Source organism: Ochotona curzoniae, unplaced genomic scaffold, assembly GCF_017591425.1.
Source record: "Ochotona curzoniae isolate NIBS_2020 unplaced genomic scaffold, NIBS_Ocur_1.0 scaffold_4701, whole genome shotgun sequence".
NCBI classification, from domain to species: domain Eukaryota; kingdom Metazoa; phylum Chordata; class Mammalia; order Lagomorpha; family Ochotonidae; genus Ochotona; species Ochotona curzoniae.
This window is the reverse complement of record NW_024467122.1, coordinates 83,641,884-83,667,102: the sequence shown is the minus strand read 5'-3', so window position 1 is coordinate 83,667,102 and position 25,219 is coordinate 83,641,884. Positions and strand designations below refer to the sequence as shown.

Below are 25,219 nucleotides of genomic sequence, written 5' to 3'. Positions count from 1 at the left end.
GTTTCTGAGAAGAATGTTGTTGGGATTTTGATTGGGATTGTGTTGAATCTGTATATTGCTTTTGGTAATATGGTCATTTTGATAATATTAATTCTGCCAATCCAGGAACATGGTAAGGTTCATCATTTTTCAAGGTTTTCTATTTCCCATTTTAAGGTTTAAAGCAGTCGGTTATGTATAAACAAAAATTGAGATGTTAATGAAGTAGTTACAGGATGTGGTTAAGAACTTGCATTTTCTAACACATTGGTCACTCAGTACCATATCAATTGACTTCATGATGTTGTAAACTTCCATGTTTCTTCCTGTTGCTGAATTTGTGTTGTGGCTTTTCATTGGAGGGGATGATATTCTGTCAGCTCTGCTTTCAGATCAAGGATGGTCTCCCAATGAAACTATTGGATTTATCTGGACAGTAAGATGCTGGACTCTCTGCATGATCCATGCCTGCAATGTTGGAATTGACTGGTTATGAACTGTAGCACTGTAATAATATGGAGGAAATCAATATGGGGGGAGGGTTTGGCGAGGGGTTGGGGGAATCCCAGAGCCTATGGAACTGTGTTATAAAATGAAATTAAAAAAAAAAAAACTCAAAGAAATTAAAAAGAAACCTAACTAAAGTTTAACTAAAAAAAGAAAAAAAGAATGATTTAGAAGTACTATTAGGTACAGGTGCCCTGTATGATAGCTCAACTGGCTAATTCTCCCCGTCCATGTCCCAGGATCCCATACAAGTGCTGGTTCTAATCCCAGTTGCTCCAATTCCCATTAAGGTCCCTGCTTTGGCCTGGGAAAGCAGAAGAGGATGGCCCAAAGCCTTGAAACCCTGCACCCACAAGGGAGACCCGGGAGAAACTCCTGGCTCCTGGCTTTGGATCAGCTCAGCTCTGGCTATTGCAGCCATCCGAGGAGTGAACCAGTGGATATAAGAAATTTCTGTCTCTCCTCTCCGTAAATCTGCCTCTCTGATAAAAATAAATCTTAAAAAAAAAAGTAGGAATGGTTGGGGACAATGTGGGCAGAGGTGACTGGGACCCTGCAGAACCTCTGTCACTGCTTTTGAGCGCCAGTGACCCTCAGAGGGCCGCTGACCCTGAGAGCTGACCACTGGCTGCCCACCCAGGCCATCATAGCCTGGGTCTGTAGTTTTCCAGAGAAGCAGCCAGCTTGACCTGAAAACACAGTAGTGCGTGCTTGGAGACCCCAGATTCACTTAGTACCTGTCTTCCCACCTCCACTGAGGGAAGCTGGCCTTCCCCAGCTCTGGCCCTCATCTCTGAAGTCTCTGTAACGCAGCTGGCAGAGCAGTCAGCATGCTTTTGCTCAATGACTTACTTGCTAAGTACCCAGCACTAGGCCAGTTACTGACTAGTGCTAACTCATATCCACACAGGATGCGAGTACCCTGAGCAAATTCAGTGGTACTGAAAAGCTACCAGCCCCTGAGGCACTGGCTCAGGAGGTGGGAGAGAGCCTGCAGCCATTGAGGCCCGTGGGCAGGCTGTCCAAGCAGAGAAATGGCTGGTGGACTAGCCAGGTTAATCCTCTACCTGCCAGCAGTGGCATCCCATATGGGAGTCGGTTCGGGTCTGGCCGCTCCACTTCCCCATCCACTCCCTTAACGGGCTGGAATAGGCAACAGAGAAAAGCCAAGGCAAAGCCAAGGCAAAGCTAACGCGCGCCCAGCGACCTTCTCTGGGGCAACACTGCAGTCCAGTGCCGGCCCAGCACCCGCCTTTGTGCAAAAGCTCCAAGGACCACACCTCGCAAATCGTGCCCCGCCCCGCCCACGGGAGCCACGCCCCGCCCACGGGAGCCACGCCCCGCCCACGGGAGCCACGCCCCGCCCACGGGAGCCACGCCCCGCCCACGGGAGCCACGCCCCGCCCACGGGAGCCCCGCCCCACGTGAGACCAGACCCCGCCCCAGTCTCAGCCCACCCACTCACGTGACCAGATCGGCCCCACCCCCACTTCATCCTCCCCTCCGGGGCCTTGGCGCGCTGGTTTGACGTACACGCGTGCGACGGTGGCCGTGCGGAGCCCGGAAGAGGCGTGAGGCCGGAACGTGGCGGTCTCCATGGCGCTGTGGCGCGGCTCGGCTTACGCGGGCTTCCTGGCGCTGGTAGTGGGCTGCGTGTTCCTGCTGGAGCCTGAGCTGCCGGCGTCGGCGCTGCGCTCGCTCTGGAGCTCGCTGCGGCTGGGCCCGGCGCCGGCGCCCGCCTCCCCCGAGAGCCGGCTGGCAGCCGCCTGGGATGCGCTCATCGTGCAGCCGGCCCGGCGCTGGCGCCGCGTGGCCGTGGGGTGAGTGCCCGGGTCCCTCGGGGCAGCTGTCGCGGAGAAGGCCTTCCCGGCGTCCCCGCGAGGCGGCGTGGGGCGAGGGGCTCCGTGGACTGACCCGGTCATCCTGCCCTGGACTTTGTGAGGGGCTCCGTGGGCTGACCCGGTCACCCTGCGCTGGACACGGCGAGGGGCTCCGTGGGCTGACCCGGTCATCCTGCCCTGGACACAGTGAGAGGCTCCGTGGGCTGACCCGGTCATCCTGCGCTGGTCACAGTGCGGGGCTCTGTGGGCTGCTGGCCCCTCGGTCACTCCGGCCCTGCTCTGGGTATAGCGTGTGCTCCGTGGGCTGACCCGGTCACCCTGCTCTGGACACGGCGCTGGGCTCCGTGGACTGCTCCCCTCACCCCCCCCCCCCGTCACCTCTGCCCTGGTCATGGCAAGGGGCTCCGTGGGCTGACCCGGTCACCCTGCCCTCGTCACGTCTCGAGGTTCCGTGGGCTGCTGGCCCCTCGGTCACTCCGGCCCGGCCCGGCCTGGTGCTGGTAAGGACTGGGAGAGGAGACTACCTGCTGTGATCCCTCCCACCCTCCTGGCCTGCACGCCCGTGATCTCCCTGGGACTGGGTGTGACCTTGCCTATGAGAGGCTCCCAGGATGTCCCTCTCGCCTCTTGTCTCACTAGCCTTCTTCCCCGGTGCTGGGACAAAGGGTGGCTGGCGTCCAGCTTCTCACCTGCCCACCTGGGGCAATGCCATGTGCACTGCTGTTAGTCTGTTGCTTTCTGGGGTGTCAGCCCCTTCTTCCAGGCAGAAGGAACAGGCCCCCCACGTCGTGCATTCAGCATATTGGGAGTCCTTGCCTCTCCTGTAGGGAACGGATGTGTCCGCTGTGCTGCTGGCCAGCTTGGGAGGCTGTGAGAAGTTAGCATGCCCAAGAACAGAATGTCCCTGGGCTGCCTCCCAGTTGCCCCATTTCTGCTCACTTGGGGCTCTGTCCTTAGCCCTGCATTAGCACCATGTCACATACGGTCACTTTGGGGGTCAGGGATTTCACCCCAGTGAGTGTGTGTGACATTGTCTGTGACAAGCATGAGAAGGCTTGGTTAAGGGAGAACCTGCTGTCTCAAAGGAAAACTCCTTAATGTCCCCCTAGAGCGGTGATCAGAGGGCTGGAGCCCTGTTTACTTTTGCTTCACCCCAATCACTCCTGAGTGGAACAACAGCCGTTTGATGCACTTCTTGGAATGTGAGATTTACTAGGGCCCAGCCAGGCAGTCTGGCCTGTGATCCTCGCAGGACAGTGGACAATACCTGGGTGGAGCAGGCCAACCCTCTGCTGTGGTTGTAGAGCAGTGGATGGTGCCTGGGTGGAGCAGGCTGACCGTCTGTTCCTTGTTTTTCTGACAACACAACGATGGCTGAGCATAGGATCAGGCACAGGCCCTACTAGGAGCACATGGGGTTTAAGGGGAGAAGTTATCACTGCCACTTTGAAAAAAGAAAATGCAGAGTGGGACTTGGCGCTGTGGCTGTGATTTGCGTGGGTACACCCTCGGCATGCCATATGGTTGCCACTTGAAGAGGCATTTAGAAAAGAGCAAGTGGTGGAGGAAGCCAAGCTGAATTTCAGAGGAAGGAAAGTGGACTGACTGTGGGGGTGCAAGTGAACTGTCCCTGCCAGCTGCTGGCAGTAAAAGGCAGAGCTGCAGGCGCCAGCAGGTTGGATACAGTCAGAGACAGCCTGGGATCCCCCAGGAGAATAGTGAGGGGAGGTTAAAGTCGTGGGGGTGGAAAGCAACCTGAGACTTCCAGGCAGAAGGGACAGACCCACCACGGCAAGAGCCAGATCTAGGAAGTGACAGGTGGACTGTTGGGGAACAGAGGATGGCTGTGCTGGCATGAGGAACCTGGAGCAGAGGAAGGTGAGGTGCACGTGGCCACAGAGGATGGGGCCAGACCAGAAGCACCCTTCTGTCCATATCGTGGTCAGGAAAGCCAGAAGCATTCTGAGTGGGTGAGCCAGGCCAAGTTCTCTGCTGAGGATAAATGGGGAGAAGGTGAAGGGCAGGTTCTGAGCCAACCTGTTTTGCTTCACATTTGGTGGGGTGGGGGTGGGGGGGGTAGGGTAGATTTAACATTTATGCAGAAAGAGATTTTTAGCCTGTAGATGAAGCTACACAAGTTTGCATACAGGCTCTCATTGCCTTCCCCTTTTCACACTCTATTCATTAATTCTTCCTCTTTGCCTCACACACTCCAAGCTAAGTGTGACGTGTCTCAGGGAGGAATGTTTTGAGAGCCGGACACTGGTGGAGAGGGACACTGGTGGAGAGGCTGTTGTTTGTTTGGCAGTGGTGGCGCAGGGTGAGGTGGGTTAGATGTAGGGGTAGCTTTGGGGTACTTCAAGTAGCTGTGGGGGGACAGATACAGTGTTGCCATGCAGTCCTCATGGAGTAGTGCAGGTGGTACAGCTGAAGCCTGGTTTCCTCTTCATGCCAAGAACATCTAGAAAAGCAAGCTGTGGGGGGGAAGCCAGGCTGTATTTCAAAGAATTAGGAGCTGTTCTCACCAGCTGCTGACAGTAGACGCCTGGGAGGAGAGCGGGGAGAATTGATCAGGCTGGTGAATGGAAGCAGGGATTTGAAACCACGTTGCGGCTGAGCCCCATCGCCACACCTGTTAGGACATGGGGTTCTCCCCTGTTACCCACTGCTCGTTGAGTGACAGCCGGTGAATGTCCTCAGATCTGACACTCGCCCTTTCTTTTCCCAGTACACTCAGCACTCCCGCTGTGTCCACCCCCGGTCGCTCCCCTGTGCTGCTATGGCCACCAGCATCAGGTCTGGGTGTGAATTGAGGCTCTGTCTTTGCTCTGTGGGACGTTAAGCCTTAGCCCTGCTTTTGTCAGCTGACCGCGCTGATGATGATCTCTAAGGCGTTGTGCAGGCTGCGGAGGTCTCTGAGGACGGCTGCCTAGCGTGGGGTGCTTCAGTCATGAGTGCCCTGCTGTCCAGAGCCTCCCCCCCGGGTCAGCACACTGACATCTCTGCAGGGTCTGTCTGTGCCCTCTGAGACAGCTGGAAGCTGAGAAGCACCTCCGAGGTGTGTGGCAGAGGACAAAGCAGTGGCAGGAGCAAGAAGCAGGCTGTCCAGGTCTGGTCCTCCAGCCTGGGGCCCAGTGCCCTCCACACGCCCCTTTCTCCTCTTGTTCCAGCTTCAAGAATCTGTTGCCTCCTCTCTCCTCCAGATGATTTGTCAATATTTGCCCCATAGGCCTCAGAGGAGTGTGGCATCCCTCATGCCTGCCACCTGCACATCCTGCTGTCTCCTGCATCTGACTGCCCCTCCCGCTGTTTCCTCCTGATTAAAAAACACAGCAGGTGATGATCTTGCTCACCTGTTAGACCAAGGAGGGAGCCTTGCTCTGGTTACAGTGTTACACATGTGGAGGTACCTACAGGAGGAGTGTCCCACATACAAAATGCTAAACTATTGTAGGGTTGTGATGTTTGTATAAATAATGAGAGTTTGAAAACGGGACCGTCTGAAAGAACACGTGTGTGGGGGGGTGGTGAGTGGTAATTGTGTGCGGTGCCGCTGCACCTGCGTTTTGACTGACACCTGTTGGATGAGCTGAGGGATTTTCTACTTGCAGCTTTGTGTCTGCAGTCAGCTTTATTTTTTTTTTTTTGCACCTTAGAGCATTTAAGGTTCATATTTTTGCATTAGAGAAAAGTTTAATGTCTGACATGTAATGGTTCAATGACTTTAAAAATTGTTTAATGTTATTTTTTTAAAAGATTTATTTTATTTTTATTGGAAAGGTGGATATACAGAGAGGAGAGACAGAGAGGAAGATCTTCCATTCGATGATTCACTCCCCAAGTGAGCGCAATGACTGATGCTATGCCGATCCGAAGCCAGGAACCAGGAGCTTCTTCCGGGTCTCCCACGCAGGTTCAGGGTCCCAAGGCTTCGGGCCGTCCTTGGCTGCTTTCTCAGGCTACAAGCAGGGAGCTGGAAGGGAAGTGGAGCTGCTTGGATTAGAACCGGCGCCCATATGGGAACCCAATGCGTTCAAGGCGAGGACTTTAGCCGCTAGGCCACGCCGCCGGGCCAGAGAAAATAAACTTTTAAAGAAGTGGGAAAAAAATCCTGTGAGATGCAGCAAAACAGTATTGAAAAAGCTATTGTTATTATATTTGCATAAATGTTGCCTTAGAACATTTGCTGTTTATTCTTTTGGGATTGACTTATTTCACTGAGCATAATGGTCTCTATTTGGGACCACCTGATTGTAAATGATAGAATTTCGTTTTTTTAATGGCTGAGTAGCATTCCACGGAGTAGATGTGTCACAGTTTCTTTAACCACTCTTCTTTGGACGCACGTCTGGATTGTTTCCATGTCTTCCATATTGTATATTGTGCTGCTGCAAATATAGGATTACAGATCCCTTTGTCATAAGCAGATCTGATTTCCTTTCGATATATTCTGGGAAGTGGGGTAGCAGGGTCTTATGGCAGGTCTATTTTCAGTTCTCTTAGCACTCTTTATACTAACTTCCCTCATGGTTATACTAGCTGCCCTCCCACCAGCAGTGAGGGGAGGTACCTTTCTCCTCACGTCCACACCAGCAGTGTTGTTAGCGGAGTTCTGAATGTAGGCCAGTCCCACTGGAGTTAGGTAGTACTTCAAGGTGATTTTCATTTGTATCTCCCTGACCCCTAAGGAGCACTAAGTGCAGTGTGGGCACCACCATCTCACATGGGCCCTGGCTCATCTCCCAGCTGCCCCATTTTCCATCCAGCTCCCTGCTAATGCCTCTGGGAAAGCAATAGAAGATGGACCAAGACCTTGACTCCCTGCACCCATGTGGAGACTCAGAGAAAACACCTGGCTCCCAGCCCAGGTCTAGCAGTTGGGGGCCATTTGGGGAGTGAACTGGCAGGTGGAATCCTTTTTTGATGAGTTAGTTACATACCTGCTGTTGCCATTTTACAGATGAGGTAGCTGAGGCAGAGAACATAAAATGACTCCTAGCAAGCCATACAGCCAGCGTGAATCCAGGCAGTTGGACTGCCAACATTTTCTCAGAAAAAAATCTGCCTCCTTGTCACCACAGTTTCATTCAATGCGAAGCCCCTGTCTCATGACCCTGTGGCTAGTGTGAATGGAGTCTTCATCCCTCCGCCCAGGAGTCTCCTCGTGTGTGTGCCACTGGCTGTCCAGTTGCATTCGGTTCTCTGTGGTGTCTTCCAGCCATCAGACGTGGGCGCGCCCAGTGCCCCTACCGCTGTCGCAGCTCTTGTTCTCCTCCCTTCCAGGGTCAACGCATGTGTCGACGTGGTGCTCTCGGGAGTGAAGCTCCTGCAGGCACTTGGTCTGAGTCCTGGGCATGGCAGAGATCACGCTGTCTTGCATTCAAGGGATGATCTGGAGGAAGCCTTCACTCACTTCATGGGGAAGGGAGCAGCTGCCGAGCGCTTCTTCAGCAGCAAGGAGGCCTTTCGGGACATCGCCCAGGTTGCCTCGGAGCTCCCTGACGCTCAGGTCTGTTACTCTCCCCAGGGGCTCAGCCAGAGTTGGGGGAAGGGTGCCTTTTTTCACCTAGATTTTAGAAGCGGTGTACCACGCCTCAAAATGGCAGCCACTGGGAATCCAGTTCTACGGGGTGTTTTCCTTTTTGTACAGCGCAGTAACCGGTCTTTTGCTAACGCTGCTGTTTCCAAGCAGCTTTAATGGAGTCAGTTTACTGAAATTCCTCACTGATGGGGCTTGTGGCTCACTCATGCTTGTGGCTGTGGCCGGCAACATTCTGCTTGTGGCACAGGAGGGGGCAGGCGGGTCTTTGCTCATATGGAGCAGGCTTCCTCACTGTGAGCGCTGTGAGATGGGCGGTGATGAGGTGCCAGCAGCCCTTCTAGCTAGAACTCCCTGAATGTACCCTCTTGTTCCCCAGCTGTGCCAGACCTGCACAGGCATTGCCTGCTGTATGCTGGGTGGGGAAGAGGAGGGGACAGAGCCACAGTGAAAGATGCTGAAAGATGCAGGTTACTTTGGTAATTGCAAGAGGTGAGTGGCCACAAGTGTTCTGTGGAGGGGCTGCTGACCTGGAGTTCTGACTCTGTAGATCCCAGCAAGTTTTCCAGCTGATACAGCTGGCCTGAGAGCCTCAGGTGCACAAGCTAGGCCATCTTGAGATGGAAGGGAGCCGAGACATCCTGGTCACCTGGTCAGGCATCTTGCTGACCAAGGACACGCTTCGCTGTTTTTAACGGATACCTTTCACAGACGGACCTTTGTGGCCACTTTATTCGGATGGTGTTCCCAATTTTCATCCTTCGGAGCCGCCCACTGGAATGGCAGGAGTGGGCACAGCCCTCAGCCAGCTGGCTGCTAAAAGCAGACAACAAGCTGCTGGTTTCCTTTCTGCTCCTGTGGATGGCTGTGGGGGGCAGCTCCCCGAGGAGGATCTGGGTGGGTCTCACCTGCCGCCCGGCTATCATCCACCCAAACGGCAGCCTGCCTTCTGCCCTGCGCTGTCCTGCCTTTGGTTTCACAGTGAGAAAGATTCCACTGAAACGGAAATTTTCTTCCTTGGGGCCCAAGATTTCTCAACCCTATGAAACCTACCGTGTTTGCTGTTTGAGTTTGGTGCCCTTTGGTTCCTTAAAATAGAGGACAAGAATACTCTCAGCAATTAGTAACCAGCATCTAGAAATTCCATGTCCACCTCTGCAGATTCTGGAGTGAATTCTCTTAGTTTTTGGTGAAATAAGACAGTAGTTAAAGCCGGTGTGTTAAAAGGCCAGGTTTTGGGGGCCTGGCATGATAGTCTAGTGGATAAATCCTCACCTTGCATGCACCAGGATCCCATAATAGCACCAGTTTGTGTCCTGGCTGTCCCACTTCCCATCCAGCTCCCTGCTTGTGGCCTGGGAAAGCAGTTGAGGATGGCCCAAAGCCTTGGGACCCTGAACCTGCGTGGGAGACCGAGAAGAGCTCCTGGCTCCTGGCTTTGGCTGCCTTCGGCTCAGCTCTAACCATTGTGCCAATGACGATAGAATCAGCGATGAAAGATCTTTGTCCCTGCTCTCCATGAATCTGATCTGCCTTCCCAATAAAAATATAAAAATATAAAATGAATTTTAAAAAAAAACAAAAGACCTTACCTGTGGAAAGCACTGTCTTTTTTTTTTTTAAGATTTATTTTTATTATTTGTGTTTATTGGAAAGGCGGATATACAGAGAGGAGAGACAGAGAGGAAGATCTTCCGTCTGATGATTCACTCCCCAAGTGAGCGCAACGGGCCGATGCTATGCCAATCCGAAGCCAGGAGCCTCTTCCGGGTCTCCCACACGGGTGCAGGATTCCAAAGCTTTGGGCTGTCCTCGACTGCTTTCCCGGGCCACAGGCAGGGAGCTGGAAGGGAAGCGGGGCTGCCGGGATTAGAATCAGCGCCCATATGGGATCCCGGGCGTGCAAGGTGAGGACCTTAACCACTTGCGCCACTGCGCCGGGCCCAGCACTGTCTTTTTAAATTGAAAGGTGGATCACAGTCACCCAGCCTGGAGGAGGAGCAAGGGGCAGCCAGTGTCCAAGGGTGGCTTGATCAGTGCCACTGCATGGGTGCAGCACCCGGCTGTGGTGGGAGCTTGGGCAGGACTACTGAGCAGGCATCTCAGCTTCAAAACCAGAGCAGTAGCCTCCCTCCTTGACCCACTTCCCAAGGCCCATGGATGCACCTGTGGCCACTTGTGCTATCACCTTGCGTTAACTGAGAGCCGGGCTGAAGGGAAAATACTGTCCAGTGTTAGGGCCATTCCTTTTCCAAATCTACTCCAGGAAGACCCATTTGCCAATGGATTTTTCTTTCTCTAAATTTGACAGCCAGCATTTTCAGAGCATTTACTTTTTATTCTTCCTAAGATTTATTCTTTTAGAAGGCAGAGTTAGAGAGGGAAGGAAAGACAGAGAGCTTCCATCCACTGGTTCAGTCCTCAGTGGTTGCCATGGCCAGGATTGGGCCGGACTGAAGCCAGGAGGCAGGAGCTTCTTCCATGGATGCAGGGGCCCAAGCACTTGGGCCATCTGTGGCTGCTTCTCCCAGCACATCCGAAGTGAAACAGCTGGGACTCGAACCAGCGCCTGTACAGAATGCCAGTGCCACAGGCAGTGGCCCCACCTGCTATGCCATGGCACCAGCCCTGCATTTATTTGTTGAGTGGGAAAGGGCTAGCCTTGCACCCAGTTAGCAGAGGCCATGTAAATGAGGACTGTGTGAGGGGCTTGCTGAGGTTTCAGACTTCGGAAACAGGTCTCCAGCCCTGTCTGGGAAGGTGACTGTGGGGACTAAGTTACTGTTAGGGGAAGGGAAACAGACAGCCACCCAGGAGCCAACTCTGAAAACACCATCTGGGATTTACCTGCTGTGAGAAAGGGATCCTAAGGCTAGAGGAAGGTGTACTGGTAGAGTGAGGAAGGGAAGAACCGAAGATGGAGGTGGAGGTGGAAAGGAAGATATGGGTTCCTCACCCAGGAGTGAGACTTGAGTTCATGTTAACATGTGTTGAATGTCCTTGGGAGGAGTGGGAGAGAGTGAGATCGCCTCTAGGGTTGCAGTGTGCTGTCCTCAGGAGCCCTCCAGCCACGCCCAGAGCCCACGTCCATCCCCAGCGAGGGCCAGTTAGCCCTTCCCTCCTGAGCACTCACCGTCCCTGCCTTATCTCCATGTCCCTTGTAAAGTCACTTCAACGCATTTTGCAGTGGAAAGGAACTATAAATATTTAGATTGAAAATTAAACAAGAAAAACAGACCTGCTGACTGCTGACCACGCCCTGACTTACAGCACTACGTCGGAGGGAACGCAGCGCTCATTGGACAGAAATTCGCAGCCAACACAGATTTACAGGTAGGTGAGATTCCCAGGATTCAAACCTGTGCGTGTTGCTGGTGTCCCAGTACTTTCAGGAGCAAGAAAGAGTTTGTTTCCTGAGTCAGTCAATGTGAGGTGCTGGCCTGCTGCCTGGAAGCTGTGCAGTATTGGGTGTGAGCAGTAGGAACCACACCGCTGGCCTGTGGGGGGATGATCCTTGCAGCAGCAGGGTACAGCTGTGGATGCTGCTGCCAGTGCTGCCAGCCCCAGCTCACTCGCTACATGAGCCGGGGAGAATCCTACAGAGATTGACAGCTGGGACCCGTGAGCCAGCACTCCAGGGCTCTGGAGTCAAAACCGGAGACAGGTTCTGTGAGTGATGAGGGGAAACCAAGTTGGCAGTGTTGTTGGATCCAGACCCAGAGTCTTGGAAAATGAAAGCCACTAGACTGAAGTCAATGGGAGAGTGTCTTTAAGGGGCCAGAAGACGATAGGATGAGAGCTGGCTATGCCTGCCTTCAGGTAGCAGGTGGCACTGCTGTGGCATCCCTGGCCAGGCCATCTGTGTGGAACGAGGAGTGGGAGTCGCACGGTGGCTGTTAGGACGTGTTATCGTGTGAATATTCACTCTGCAGTAGGAATTGAAGCTCTTGGGAAATTCTGGAGTGCAAGTACCTGTTTTCTGGCAGTCATTAGCTTACAGGGAGTAGCTAACTCTCAAGGGGACAGGTGGGGACTCCAGGGCTGGCCTCTGGGCATTTGGCCAGCTCCTGTGCAGCAGAGGCAGGCCCTCCTGTCAGAATTCCAGGAGATTTCCTGGGTCCCTGAGAGGAGGCTGTCCTGGTGCTGGCCGTGGGAGGACCGGCAGTGTTGCTGGTCTCTGGACAGGCTGCAGCCAGTCTGATTGGGAGGCTGAGCAGAGAAAGGGGTGTGCGTTACTCAGTCCACACAGCCTTGGAGAAGAGTTCCAGGGAGGCCCAGACATGGGCTGGCACAAGGTGGAGGATTCCCGTGCCAGGGGTGCCAGACTCAGGTTGACATGCTGCAGGGTTTTCCCTGCATGGGCTCAGGCTCCTCTTACAGCTGCCAGACCTTCGGAGCTGGATGCCAGGTAACAGACTCCAGAGGGACAGCTCTGCACTGCAGGCCTGGTAGGGGCTGCACTTCTCAATGAAGAGAGGGAAGCTTGGTTCCCTGGCTTGGTGGGCTTGTCCTGTGTGGATGCATCGGATGTGCACATGTTAAATACTTTAAGTAGGTATTTAAATACACACTTTTGAGCTTTGGGAGCAGGAGGCACTGTATCCAGACCTGCACGCCCAGTGTAGGTACAGCACTCACAGGAGCAAAGGGGCCTTTACAGTGGGACCGTGCAGGGCTCCTTCCCCACAGATCCCATCCTCTAGTACCCCACTGTTGGAAGGGGTGAGCCAACTGCCCACCATGCAGCCTCCCGGTACGTGAGAGACAAACAGACGTGGCAGGGATTCTGAGCAGTTCTGCTTTATTTGGGAAACGCACACTCTTAAATAGAACAGCGAACAGCCTCAGACCAGGAATTCCAGGAGAGGAGAACTAGGAACCAGTCGTCATCAGCAGACTGCGGAAGCCCCCTCCCATAGGCCAGGGGCACAGTGTTCTCCCGCACAGAAATGGCCCCTGACCAATCAGTCTTTCTTTAAAGCAGCTTGATCCCTGCCTTGGTTCACGCCCAGCGCTCTTCCATTGGTCGCCATAACCTAGTGACATTGATCCCCACCTAAGGCTCTTCTTAGCCACCATCTTGTGACTTCAATGACCTACTTGCCTTTGAGCCCCACAAACAAGGTGTTTTCCAGAAACAACTCGCATCAGTGAACACTCAGTTCTAACTGTAAACCAAGTCTATTCTAAGTGCTGGGCATGTACAGAAAACTCACTCAATCTTCAGGATGCCCCGTGGATGAACTCCTTCTGTTACCACAGGTGGGAAGGCAAACATGCAGAGTTAAAGCTGTCTGTGTTCAGACGTGGGAACGGTGGTGCCAGAGGTCGGCCCTAAGTCGCCTCTCTGTGCTGTGTGGCATCTTGGGAGTAGGCCCTGGAGAGCAGAGCCAGGGCGGGCTTGGTGGGGGAGAAGCTAGACTCTGGGGGAGCAGTGCCTTTGAGAATATCCTGCAGCAGTTGGCCAAGTTAGTACTGCATCATGTTGACTGCTCCTGCGTCTGTGGAGAAGGTTGTACAGCTTGCTTTTTACATTGACCTGGCATCTCTGTGATGAACCTGACTGGTTCTGATGTATTAATTTATATACGCGTGTATTTGTAGGATTCATCAATGACACCTTCTAGATCTAGAGTTCACATTTTCTGTTTCACAGGCAAGCTTGGTAATTGACATTTTTTAAGGACTCCATCCATTTTCTTTTAAATTGTTCATTTATTGACATAAAACTAACCATAATATTCTCTTAACCCCTTAAGATCTGAAGAATCTGTTGTGGCTTTATCCCTCCAGATACTGGTACTGGTCATTTGTTGGTGAATCCATTAGATGAGATAAGGAGAGATTTTTCTGAACCCAAGACAGGCAAGGCAGACACTCCTCATCAGGAGGAAGTAGCTACAGAGAACAGAATAGACTGCATCCTTCAGCAACCCTTAAGGCAGGAGTGGAAAGCTAAGGAGGGAATGAAATGGGGCAGGAAGACAGCAAACTTAGACTCACAAATCAGAAGCCGCCTCCCCCTTCCTGTGTACTACAGTCCGCTTGTCAATCAAATACCCCCTCCCCAAATTGGCCTGCCCCTCTCTGGGGCCTGGAGTTTGGTATCATATAACCGTCTTCTTCCCAGGCTCAGGGAGGAGCACCCTCTCTCTCCCGCTTTCCCCTTTCTATGCCTGAATGTGTTTCCCACTTTTTAGACTTGACCCCACCACCCTCACCCCCTGCAAAAAAGCAAAACCAAACAAACCGTGGTTGCTGCTGCGTGAGGCTGGGTGTGCGTCTGACACCACTGCTGTTTCCGTGAGCTCACCTCCCTGCTGCTTCCTCACCTCCCTGCCGGCTGTGGGTTGTTCTCTGGTTCATTTTAGCTCCTCTGACTGACTAGCTGTCGTTCCTTGCTGCTGGAGTGCTTACTTGGGGTTTTGTAGTGCAGTCTGCGGCTTATCCAGCAGTGCACGTCCACTTCTCCCCTCTGGGATCAGCTTTACTTGTGCTATATTATAAATCTTCACGTTTAATTACATGTTAAAAAGTAATTGTGTGTGCTTATCCAGAGGGAGCACTTGGGGCGCGCTCAGGCCAGCGTCTGGCCCCATAGCAGCTCCAGAAGCACACGCCTTCTGCCTAAAGCACCACATGGCACAGCTCTGCCAGGCCCTGACTCAGCCCCTGCAGGGTCACCAGTGTGGCTCTTTTTCTTGGGGATCACAGTACTTCTTTGCTTGATTATCTGAGTGGTTTTATTTCGTTTGTCTTCTTTGAGAGGCAGGGACCGAGAGAGTGCCCACCACTAATTCACTTCCCAAATGCCAGCAGCGACCAGAGTTGGGGGCAGACCAGAGCCAGGAATTCCCTTGTGGGGAGCAGGACCTGGGCACTCAAGGCCAGTCTGCTCCCTAGGATCTCGGTGGGCAAAGTCAGAAGCTGGTGTCAGGTACCACACCGGCGCTCCCATGTTTGGGAACCAGTGTTTTGTTTAAAGATTTATTTTTTATTTGGAAGGCAGATTTTACAAGAGAGACAGATCTTCTGTCTGCTGGTTCACTCCCCAAATGGCCACAGCAGAGCTGAGCCAATCTAAAGCCAGGAACCAGGAGCTTTTTCCAGGTTTCCCATGTGGGTACAGGGGCCCAAGGACCTGAACCGTCTCCCACTGACTTCCCAGGCCACAAGCAGTAAAGCACAGCTGGGACACGAACTGGCACCTATATGAGATGCTGGCACTCCAAGAATTAACCTGGTACACCACTGTACCAGCCCTGTGGTTTTTATTTGTTTGTTTAAGAATGATTTATTTTTTACTTGAGAGAAGCAGAGAGAGAGAGAAACAGAAGTCTTCCATCTACTGGCTCATCCCCAAATGGCCACAGTGACTATAACTAGGCCTATCCAAAGCTGGGAGCTTTTTCTGGGTCTCCCATATGAGTACAGGGCCTAAGGCCTAGGCCATGGTCTGCTGCTTTCTCAGGCAGTCAGCAGGGAACTGGATCAGAAGTGGAGCAGCCAGGACTTAAACCAGTACCCATTAGAGATGTGAGCACTGCATATGGAGGATCAGTTTGCTATACTGCACTAGTCCTGGGAACCAGTGTGGGGAGTGTGTGTGTGTGTGTGTGTGTGTGTGTGTGAGAATTTAGTTTTATTTTTGATGACGTTTACATAGTTGAGAAGAAGGCATGCCTGTGTGGACCAGTGGTTAGGGCAGAAAGGGTCAAGGAGTAGGGGAAAGTGGATGAGACCATTGTTTCCAAATTTTTCTCCTTCCTGTGTCTGGGGGAAGGAGGAGAGAAGAGGGGAAGTCACACCAGCCTCAACCACCTCCGTACCCAGGGGTGGGGGATGGCCACCTAATGTCATCCCAGGGTCCCCAATGGGGAGCATGCTCTGAGGGTTCTGCTCAAGTGGTTTCCGATAGTTCTAAAATGCTGTCGATGTTCGCTGATCCAAGGATGAGGAAATATTCCCAAGATCCATTGACTGACATAGTCCACCTTAGAATCTTCATTCACCCAGATATTTGCTGCCAACGCTTGGCTGGGACAGTTGTCCTGTTTGTTCTGCCCTCCATCCTCTACTGTGGTACTAAATATGCTCTATAGACCCAGTGGACTTTTATATCCTCCACATGCACCTGGGTATCCATCCACTGCTCTGGGTATCCAAGCCACTGAGGAGGCCCAGTTCTGACACATGCACTCCACATCAGACCACAGATCCTGCAGTTTTCCCCATGGTCGGAGTTCTGAGTCCAGTGGTTCATTTGAGGGATCTTGAAAGAAACCTCGTCTGAGGTGATACCAGACCTGACTTTTGTGTGTGCTTGCCAGTACAGGTCTGGGATCACGGCTCAGTCCGTCACCCACATCAGCCTGCACACACTGGTGATTGCAGTTGCTAGGTCTGTTCTGTCTCCAGTCCCGTCTCCTACACAAACCAGTGGTTGCTGCGACCCAGCCGAACCCTGCCTACCACACACTCAGCCCTCACATATACCAATGGGAACTGAGGCCCAGTCAAAGTGACTCCCAGTCACTGCCCCCAGTCCTGATTCCTGTGCATGCAGGTATGTGCAGCAGACTGTGCTGACAGAGGAGTTCCCCAAGCTGCTCTTCCTAGTGGCAGATCTCATTGGCCCAGACTGACTTAGTCTACATCTTGTCCTGGAAAGAACAGTGGCCTTGCCCCACTGGCCCACACCCATTCCAGTTCTTACTGTTGGGTGCTACAGCCCAGCAACATGTGATCCATGCCAAGACCTAGCTCTCAATGGTTCAGTGGGTGCAGAGACTTGGCCCAGCCTATGCTATACCCACCCTGGCTTTTATAAGACCAGCAGGTGCTGGAGTCTAGCCAGTCTGGCACACCCCAGACCCAGTCCACACCCATGCCAAGGGACAGTGCAGTCATGTCCATCCTGTATTGCCACTCCTGTTCCAGCTCTGGCACTCACCAGAGAGAACCACAATGCAGCCAGGGAAGGCATCACCTTAAGCTCCTTACAAAGCCTGTCCCAGCCCCAGATCTTGCACATCCGGTGGTTGCTCTGACCCAATTCAGCATAACCCATCCACTTCTTGGTCTTTGCCATTGGCTGCTGCAGTCTGGCCTGCCCAACCCGCTCCCAGTCCCAACTCTCACTTTTGGGTGCTGCAACCTAACCCTGCACAGTCTTAAACCATCTCTGGCTCCTGCACATGCCAGTGGGGTAGTGTTTGGCCCTGTCTTGCCTGGTCCACTCCCCTCCAGAACCAACCCACACGCTTGCCAATGGAGGGAGCTCCCTTGCCCACCCTGACCAACACCCAGACCTGAATCACATACTCACCAGCAGAAGCTACAGCCCACCAGGGAATTTTCCAAGTTCTCCCCACCAGACCCACCCCTGGACCTGAGATCTCACATATGCTAGTGGGTGCTAGGCTCTTGCCCAACGTAGTCTGCCCTCTTCATCCCAGCCTTTGTATGAGCTGGTGGGTGTTGCGGCTCAGCCTGCCCCACACCCTATTCTTGGGTACTATAGCCTGGACGAGCCCGGCTGTTTCCGACCCCAGTACCCATGAGTGTCTGAGGGTGTTCCATGGTCATGCCTAGCTCAGCTCATCACCACCGCTAGCTCTTGAGAAAATCAGCGGAAATTGCAGTTCCACAGAGGTAAGCCCACATATTCCTCACAGATTCTGCCCCTAAACTGTTTTTTTCATATGCTGGGAAACAGTGTTTTAGCTGTATTGTTAAATACCCACCCCTGCTCAAGTACTTTGAAAACAATTGTTTCGTGTATTTTGTCTATTTTGTTGTTGTTAACAGGTAACAGGCTAACTCTGGCCTTTAATAAATCTTTGAGGTGAAGATCTAGAGAATTTGAAAAAGGACAAAAAGTGGTCAGGGGTGAGGCTTGAGGAAAGTTGAAGGTGTGTTTTTACCAAGACCTGAGGTTTTCTAGTTGGACACACGAGAAACCTCTTTCTTTTCCAAGCTTTGGTGTGGGGCATGTTGAGTGTCATCTGGAACTTTCCCCTGTAACCCTGTTCCATCGTGAGGTCCGTCCGAGAGCACACCAGATGCAGAGATGTTACAGGCAAGAGCCGACGGGACAGCCACCCCAGCAAGGTGGTGATGGACCACTGTGCCGGCACAGGCCTCCAGGTTGCTCACAGCTGGCGACACCATTGGGTCACTATCAACTGGTAGTAGTGGAAGCTGGAAAAGGGAGTGTAGCAGGCTGATTACAGAAGCAAATGGCTGCAGTGAAAGGAGGGCTCCCAACGGTCAGGAAGAACAATTGTAAATCCTTTGATCCCTTAAGGACCCCTCTGTGCCAGGCAGTTCTCAGAAACCAAATGGGGCTGAAGTCACTGAGTGTTAAGATGGCATTACTGTTATTTCCCCTGTAGCTGGGTGACCTTCATCCCTCCATGCCCTTGTCTGTGGTGCTTTGTGTCTGCTAGCATGAGCTTTCAGAATTTGACATAAACTCCACTGCTTCGCCAAGATGGTGGAAGTGGCCTGCATGTCCTTGCTGGTTTGACCGCCGTGTGGGCCCCGGGCAGGAGAGGGCGTCCTGACGGCCTGCGTGTGGCTGGCCTGGCCGCTGTCCGGGTTCTGGGCAGGAGAGGACGTCCTGACGGCCTGTGTGTGGCTGGCCTGGCCGCTGTGCGGGTTCTGGGCAGGAGAGGGCGTCCTGACGGCCTGCGTGTTGCTTGTCTCCAGGTCCTCCTTTGTGGTCCAGTTGGTCCCAAGCTGCATGAGCTACTTGATGACAGTGTGTTTGTCCCTCCAGAGTCATTGCAGGAATTGGATGAGTTCCACCTCATTCTGGAATATCAGGCAGGTAAGGGAATGCGTAAGTACCAGTGCGCCTGGCCAGGGAAGGCAGTGTTGTTCGATTGGGCATCTTGTGCATGCCACACCACTTCCAGCCTGGTTCCATGCAGCTGAGATTACCCATAGTCTCAGTGCAGAGCCACGACTCACAGGCCAGTCCTGGGGCCTCCGTCAAGATACTCGGAGCCCAGATAGGACTGAGCACGCTCAATAAAAATGATCTCCCTTGTTACTGAGAAGGGAGTGGGTGGGTGTCCCTGCCCAATCCCAGGCAGGCTCCGCCCCAAGCTGCTCTGAGTCCCAGGCAGACCGTAGCATTTCCTTTTGCCCTGGGCATGCGAGTGGTAGGTGTTTTGTGTTTCATGATGTGTGTTATATCCCCTTGTGTGAGCCCAGGCCTGGCCCCCCACTCCCTGCCTCCTCCAGCTGGGTCTTAGCGTGTGCTCAGAAGGCAAGCCTCTCAACACAGTGTTAATTCCGTTGAAGACCCAAGCCTCCAGACTGGCACATTAACACTCTCCCGGCCAAGTCCCAAGATGCCCTCGCTTTCCTTCCTCAGCCTTCTGCCCTCCTGAGCATCTTAGTGAAGGGCATCATGCCCTCGTGGTGGGGGAGGGGACCTGCCTCTGCTGCACCCCTCCTCCCCTGCCAAGTTCCTGCTTCCTGTCATGGCCCCTGGCGACCACCAGGTGACACTGTTATCTTTAGCCAGGCTCCTATTTGTCCTAGCCGCCAGTTGTGTTCTGATTACCCAGATGTCACAGCTGCTCTCCAAGGGAGATGGGTCCCAAGCCTCACACTGAGTTTTCTTCCCTGGGCCCGATGGGCAGCTCCCTTGTCCTCAGCCCCGGGATAGGTCGGCAGCAGCTCTCAAGCCTGCCCCTAGGACGCACACTCATCCCCAGCTTCCCTCTGACTTAGGAAAATTACAGGAGAGTTGGTCAGGTTTTTTTCTCTGTTTCTCTCCTACAGAATTCCCCAGAGACTCTCCTGCTCAGGGGGTCACTGTGTGGGTCTGCTGATGCCAGCCCGGCTGTGGGCCAGGCTGCTGCAGCGTGAGGACAACTGGCTGGCAGCAGTGGACACTGGGCTCTGGGCCCACCCGCTCTGCTCCTCTGCCTTCCTCCTTGTCCTGGTTGATTTCTGTCTCTTGTCACCTGCTAGAAGCAGCCCTGCTTTGAAGGCAGTGTGTGTCTTCTCACAGAGAGACCCTCGCTGTGCTTCCCAGCGGTGCCGCTATGGGAGAGCCAGGTCCTTGTCTCACTCTGAAGAGCATCAATATTATGCATCAGTATTTAGCCCATTACAGTATCTAGATGTTGGACATGGAGTTTACCCTTGTAGTGTTTGGTGTTGTGGGCATTAGGTCATCGGTCTGTCCTCGGAACCACTTGTCCTTGCTTACTCCTGCCGCGGCCAAGCGGGGGCAAGGGGAGGCAGCAGGAGTGGTGTGCTTGACAGCAGGGCCCTCACCTCAGATCCCAGCTCCTGCGGGAGGTGTAAACTTGGAAAAGCATTGGAAATTCTAGAGCTGGTGCTGGAGTGGGAAGGAAGCGGGCGAGTCCAATTGGATAGCAGAGGTAGAAAAGGCTTCACGTGTCAACAGAAGGTAGCACTTGAACTTGATGAAGCCCTTCTCTGAGCGGCTAGCACAGGCGTGGTCGAAGCCGCTGGGCATCTTCAGCCTTGGACCGTGTCCTGTGGGCAGCAGCAGGAGGAGGTGCGTGAGCCTGGCTCCTGGGGCTGACACTCCTGTGGCAGGGTAGGTGCAGGGACACCGTGTGCTGGCGAATGACAACCCTGTGGCAACTCTCCTGCGGCTCGGGGAGCTCCTCACCTTGGCACAGGCTGTCTCAGGTTGGGGCTGTTTGTGCTCCATCTCCTTCCACAGCGCAGTGCTGACCTTAGACCCCTGTGACCAAGGGGCCTTTCTGGAAGCCAGCCTGCTTGGAGCTCAGGCTCCAGAAGAGGTGCCTGTCAGTGCCCCCCCCCCCCCCAGCCAGGAGGCCTATAGTCTCTTCCCCCTTTCCCACTGTGTTTACTGGCTCTTCCAGGGGAGCAGTGGGGCCAGTCAGAAGCTCCCCACGCCAATCGCTTCATCTTCTCTCACGACTTGTCCAACGGGGCCATGAACATGCTGGAGGTGTTTGTGTCCAGCCTGGAGGAGTTCCAGCCCGACCTGGTGGTCCTCTCGGGCCTGCACATGATGGAGGGACAGAGCAAGGAGCTACAGACCAAGAGGCTCTTGGAGGTAACAGTGCTGCCCGGTGTCTCGCAGAGCCTGCCAGTGTCTGCCTGTGGCTTCTCACCCCTTGGGGCCGCTGGCTAGGAAGCTGGTCTGCAAAAGGCACCGCTCGCTCTCAGGCCTGGGTGGCAGTGGGAGAACAAGGCAACTTCTGCCTCCTGTGCTCCACTGAATGTGGCCGCGGGGGTTTGGTCTGTGTGCTGTGTGCGCCCACCTGCTCAGCTGCCGTACCAGGGGTACCGAGGCAGTTCTTCAGTAACACACTCTGGCAGAGAACACCCCTCATGCCCAGAAGTCCCGGGACGCATGGTGCTCACAGCTGGAGGACACGCTCAGGGCAGTTGGGGGCAGCAGCTTTTCTTCCTTGCCTGTCTCTGATGGCAGCGCTGCTTTTTCTCTGTGTAGGTTGTCACCTCCATTTCTGACATCCCCACGGGGGTTCCAGTTCACTTGGAGCTGGCCAGCATGACCAATAGGGAGCTCATGAGCAGTATCTTGCAGCAGGTAAGCCCATGGCCCTCCTCTGGCCCTTGCCTCCGGGGCCTTGCGGACAAGCTGCCCTGTCAGCAGGACAGAGCTGCGGGCTCTGGCAGCTCAGGAGATAGCCCCAAGGCTGCAAGGAAGGACCAGGAGTGTTCTGAAATACACCTCCTAGGCAGGCGGAAGTGTGGCAGTGATGGCCGGAGTGGGGCCTGGCCTCCCTCACAGAATGGAAGTCAAGCTCAGGAGCTTCCAGTTCAACTCAAGGAGCTCCAAGGGAGGGAACTGTGAGGGCTTCTCCCCCTCTGCTCCTGGTCCAGACAGCAGCAGTGTGATGACAGGGCCAAGCCGGTGGCCACCTCGGAGACCCCGGCTGTCAGCGCCTGTGTCGCCCACAAGCTTCTGGGCTCAGGCCAGTCATGCGGGCTCCCGCCTCACCTCTCCTCAGCCCTGACGACGTTGCAGAAACACTACACAATGCACATGGTGTCTGCCTCTGGTCCTCCTCAGTCTGTTCTCTGTCTCTGGAGGGTTGGATGGGTATGTCCATGTGGGAGGACAGCCCTCCTGTTTCAGCCCCCTTTTACCTAGAATGGTCCGCTTTGCTCTCACAGACTTCCCCTTGGAGGGCTTCTCCCAGCCCCAGGGTGGCATGGGGGTGGGCTGTCTCCCTCCAGACACTTCCGTGGTTTGCCTTACTGTTGCATACAGTGGTGCAGAATAATTGCATCACTTCCTTTTTGCCTGCATGTGTGTTTCCAGTTCTCAGGCGTGGGTTTGCCAAGGCTACGCTGTGTGCCCCTGAGAGGTGTGCCACTGACACCCCCTGGCTGAGTGTGCGGCTGCCCATTTCCTCGTGTCATTGTCACCAGCACTGCATGGAGAATGGCGTTTCAGTGCAAAGGGTTAGGGTGGACGTTTCCTTCTCAGGGAAGTCTTGGGCTTAGACACGGAGCAGCAAGTATAAGGGTCCCCATACTGCTGCCCCTCACCCCTCCAACCAGCGCCCCAGGGGTGCACCTGCCCTGGCCGTGAGCTGCTTCACCACACAGCTCCTTCCACTGTTTACACTTGTTTACTCTTGACGTTTTTCAGAATAGTTCTTATTTATATTTTTCCAAAAAATTTTTTTGTTTTTTAAATAAGGCGCTTCTGCCTTTTCTCGGTAGCTGCCACCTCAGTCCCGAACCCGGCATCGAATCCAGCTGTCCCTCCTGTGGGCACCAGGGGAGATGAGGCAGGGAAGCCCTCAGCCGGCACATTGAGTTCCTGGCAGTGGCTGCATCCTCAGCCACAGGCAGTCCTGGCTTCTGAAGTTGTTTGTTTTTAATTGGAAAGTCAGATATACAGAGAGGAGGCGAGACAGAGAGAAGGATCTTCCATCCGATGATTCACTCCCCAAGTGGCTGCATCGGCCGGAGCTGAGCCAATCTGAAGCCAGGAGTCAACAGTTTTTTCCAGGTCTCCCACATGGGTGTAGGGTCTCAAGGAGTTGGGCTGTCCTCTATGCTTTCCCAGGCCACAAGCAGGGAGCTGGATGGGGAGCGGGGTCCATATGGGATCCCGACATGTGTAAGAAAAGGAGCTAGTTTGGAGCTGGGCCCCAGGAGCTTCTTTTAGGCCTCCCACTTAGGTGCAGGGGCCCAAGCACGTGGGCCAATCTCTGCTGCTTTTCCAGGCTTAATCAGGGAGCTGGCGCCCATATGGAATGCCAGCATTGCAGGCAGAGGAGTAACATGACATGCCATTTTATCCGCCCCAGTTCTGAGCATTTTATCCACTCCAGAGATGTCACTTCCCTCAGCAGGAAGCTCCACCCTTCTGTAGGCTTCTAGTCCACAGGACACCCCCCCATGACGTGGTGAACATGACCTGGGGCAGCATACAGACTGCAGCGTTAGCACCGGTGGGGCTGCGCTGCGCTCCAGGGCACAGTGCCTGGCACTGCAGCCACACACAGTGTCTGCCCAGCTGGTCTCGAAGGCGGAGGAGGTTAGAGGAGCGACCGAGTCCAGGACTCCAGGGGCCGGAAGCCCTGTGTGCAGGAACAAGCTGCCCCCTTCCTGCCAGAGAGAGACCTGTTGCTTCTCCGTTAGCAGGTCTTCCCTGCGGTGACCTCCCTCGGGCTGAACGAGCAGGAGCTGTTATTTCTCAGCCAGTCAGCCTCCGGGCCCCACTCATCCCTCTCTTCATGGAACGGTGTTCCTGACGTGGGCGTGGTCAGTGACATCCTCTTCTGGATCTTGAAAGAGCACGGGAGGAGTGAGAGCAGAACCTCGGACCTCACCCGCATCCACTTCCACACGCTGGTCTACCACATCCTGGCAACGGTGGATGGGCACTGGGCCAACCAGGTGGCGGCCGTGGCCGCGGGAGCACGGGTGGCCGGGACTCAGGCCTGCGCCACAAAAACCATCGACGCCCAACAAGTGTCCCTGAAGGCACCCCAAGAGTTTGTGACTTCCCGCTTGGAAGCAGGCCCCAGGATTGTGTTCAGCCCAAATGAGCCAGTTGTGACGTGGCACAGAGAGGGGATATCCTTTCACTTCACCCCCGTCCTGATCTGCAAAGACCCCGTTCGCACTGTGGGCCTGGGAGACGCCATTTCAGCCGAAGGCCTTGTCTATTCAGAGGTGCTTCCCCGCTCCTAGGAGGCTCCTGCAGGGTGTGCTGAGCAGAGAGGATCTCAGCAAGGAAGTGCTTTGGAAGAGGACCAAGGGTGTCAGGACAGCTTCCAGAACTGACATGGGGAACAGCCGAAGAGCAGCAGCAGAGACTGTGCCACACACATTCCAGCCCGTGGGCAAGTCCACACATTTCAGTGTTGCGTCCAAATTCAGTTAGCTCCTAATGGGGCTGGGTGCATTACAGGGGATACCCCAACCCCAGTCCCATATCATCAGTTTCCATAGCCTCCTGGAGCCTTGCCAGCCAGCTTCTCCCTGGGAACGTGGCGCCTCCTCGCCAGCTGAGACATGCATGCCTTGTCGGTTGCACCCTCGTGTGCTGCTCGTGAGTCCTCGGCCCTTCCTGCCTTGTGGGGATGGGGTCAGAGAGGCAAGTCAGGATGGGTCAGGCCTCCTGTGCCTTACAGTGGGCTGCAGGCCGGGCAGCCCTGGGCAGCCTAGCGGAGGGGTGACTGCAGGCCTGGTGGCTTGGCTTCTGCAACACAAGATGGATTTGTGTTGGTTCATAGCTTTGGAGGACTGCTTTTAAAACTGGAATGTGCTTCTCTGTGTCTAATAGGTCATGTGTGTGACAAATCTTGTATTTTATGTTTTCATCAACATAGTCATCGAGGAGTTGGAGCCCACAATAGCCCCAGAATCAGGAATAAATTTGTCATGCTAATATTTATTTATTTTTTTAATAAATCCTGAGTTTTCTGTGTGCTTTTAAACATATTAAAAATGACATACATTTTAGGAACCCTGCCTGTTTGTAGTTGATTCTGTTTCTGGCAACATTTGGTCTTGACCTGTGGCCAGCACGTCACCATGCCCTGCGCGGGTCCCTCCCTCATGCTAAGCCTGGCTGGCCCTGACACAGCAGCACGTGGTGAGCTGAACGTGCTGATCCAGGGACTGGGAGGCACAGCCCACAATGGCTGGCTGCCTTGCTGTGAGCACCCATTCCGCACCAGGCCCACACAAGCCGCTTCTGGAATCTGAGCGCTCCTTCACGCTGCCTGTGACCTCCACTTCCAGCTTCAAGCCAAAAGGCACAGCAAGACTGCTTCTCCAGAGAAAAGGTGAGCTTTAGGCAGTGTGCACCGTGACCCACTGCAACCCACCTGGGCCG

At 54.1% G+C, this 25,219-nt stretch overlaps 1 protein-coding gene across 4 annotated transcripts; it reads left to right on the top strand.

Moving 5' to 3' along the window:
* The first annotated feature begins 2,057 nt into the window (after nucleotides 1–2,057).
* ADPGK (ADP dependent glucokinase) lies at nucleotides 2,058–24,852 on the top strand. Of its 4 annotated transcripts, none has more exons than XM_040968990.1 (7): nucleotides 2,058–2,306; nucleotides 7,611–7,836; nucleotides 11,137–11,199; nucleotides 18,580–18,700; nucleotides 20,748–20,944; nucleotides 21,344–21,442; nucleotides 23,518–24,852. In XM_040968990.1, exons 1-7 carry the CDS (start codon nucleotides 2,083–2,085, stop codon nucleotides 24,067–24,069), a joined length of 1,482 nt encoding a protein of 493 aa, XP_040824924.1. In that variant the 5' UTR covers nucleotides 2,058–2,082; the 3' UTR covers nucleotides 24,070–24,852. The 4 variants fall into 4 exon arrangements, with proteins under 4 accessions (XP_040824924.1, XP_040824923.1, XP_040824926.1 ...); XM_040968989.1 differs by having other exon boundaries at nucleotides 23,515–24,852; XM_040968992.1 differs by lacking the exons at nucleotides 18,580–18,700; nucleotides 20,748–20,944; nucleotides 21,344–21,442.
* The last annotated feature ends 367 nt before the right edge of the window (nucleotides 24,853–25,219 follow it).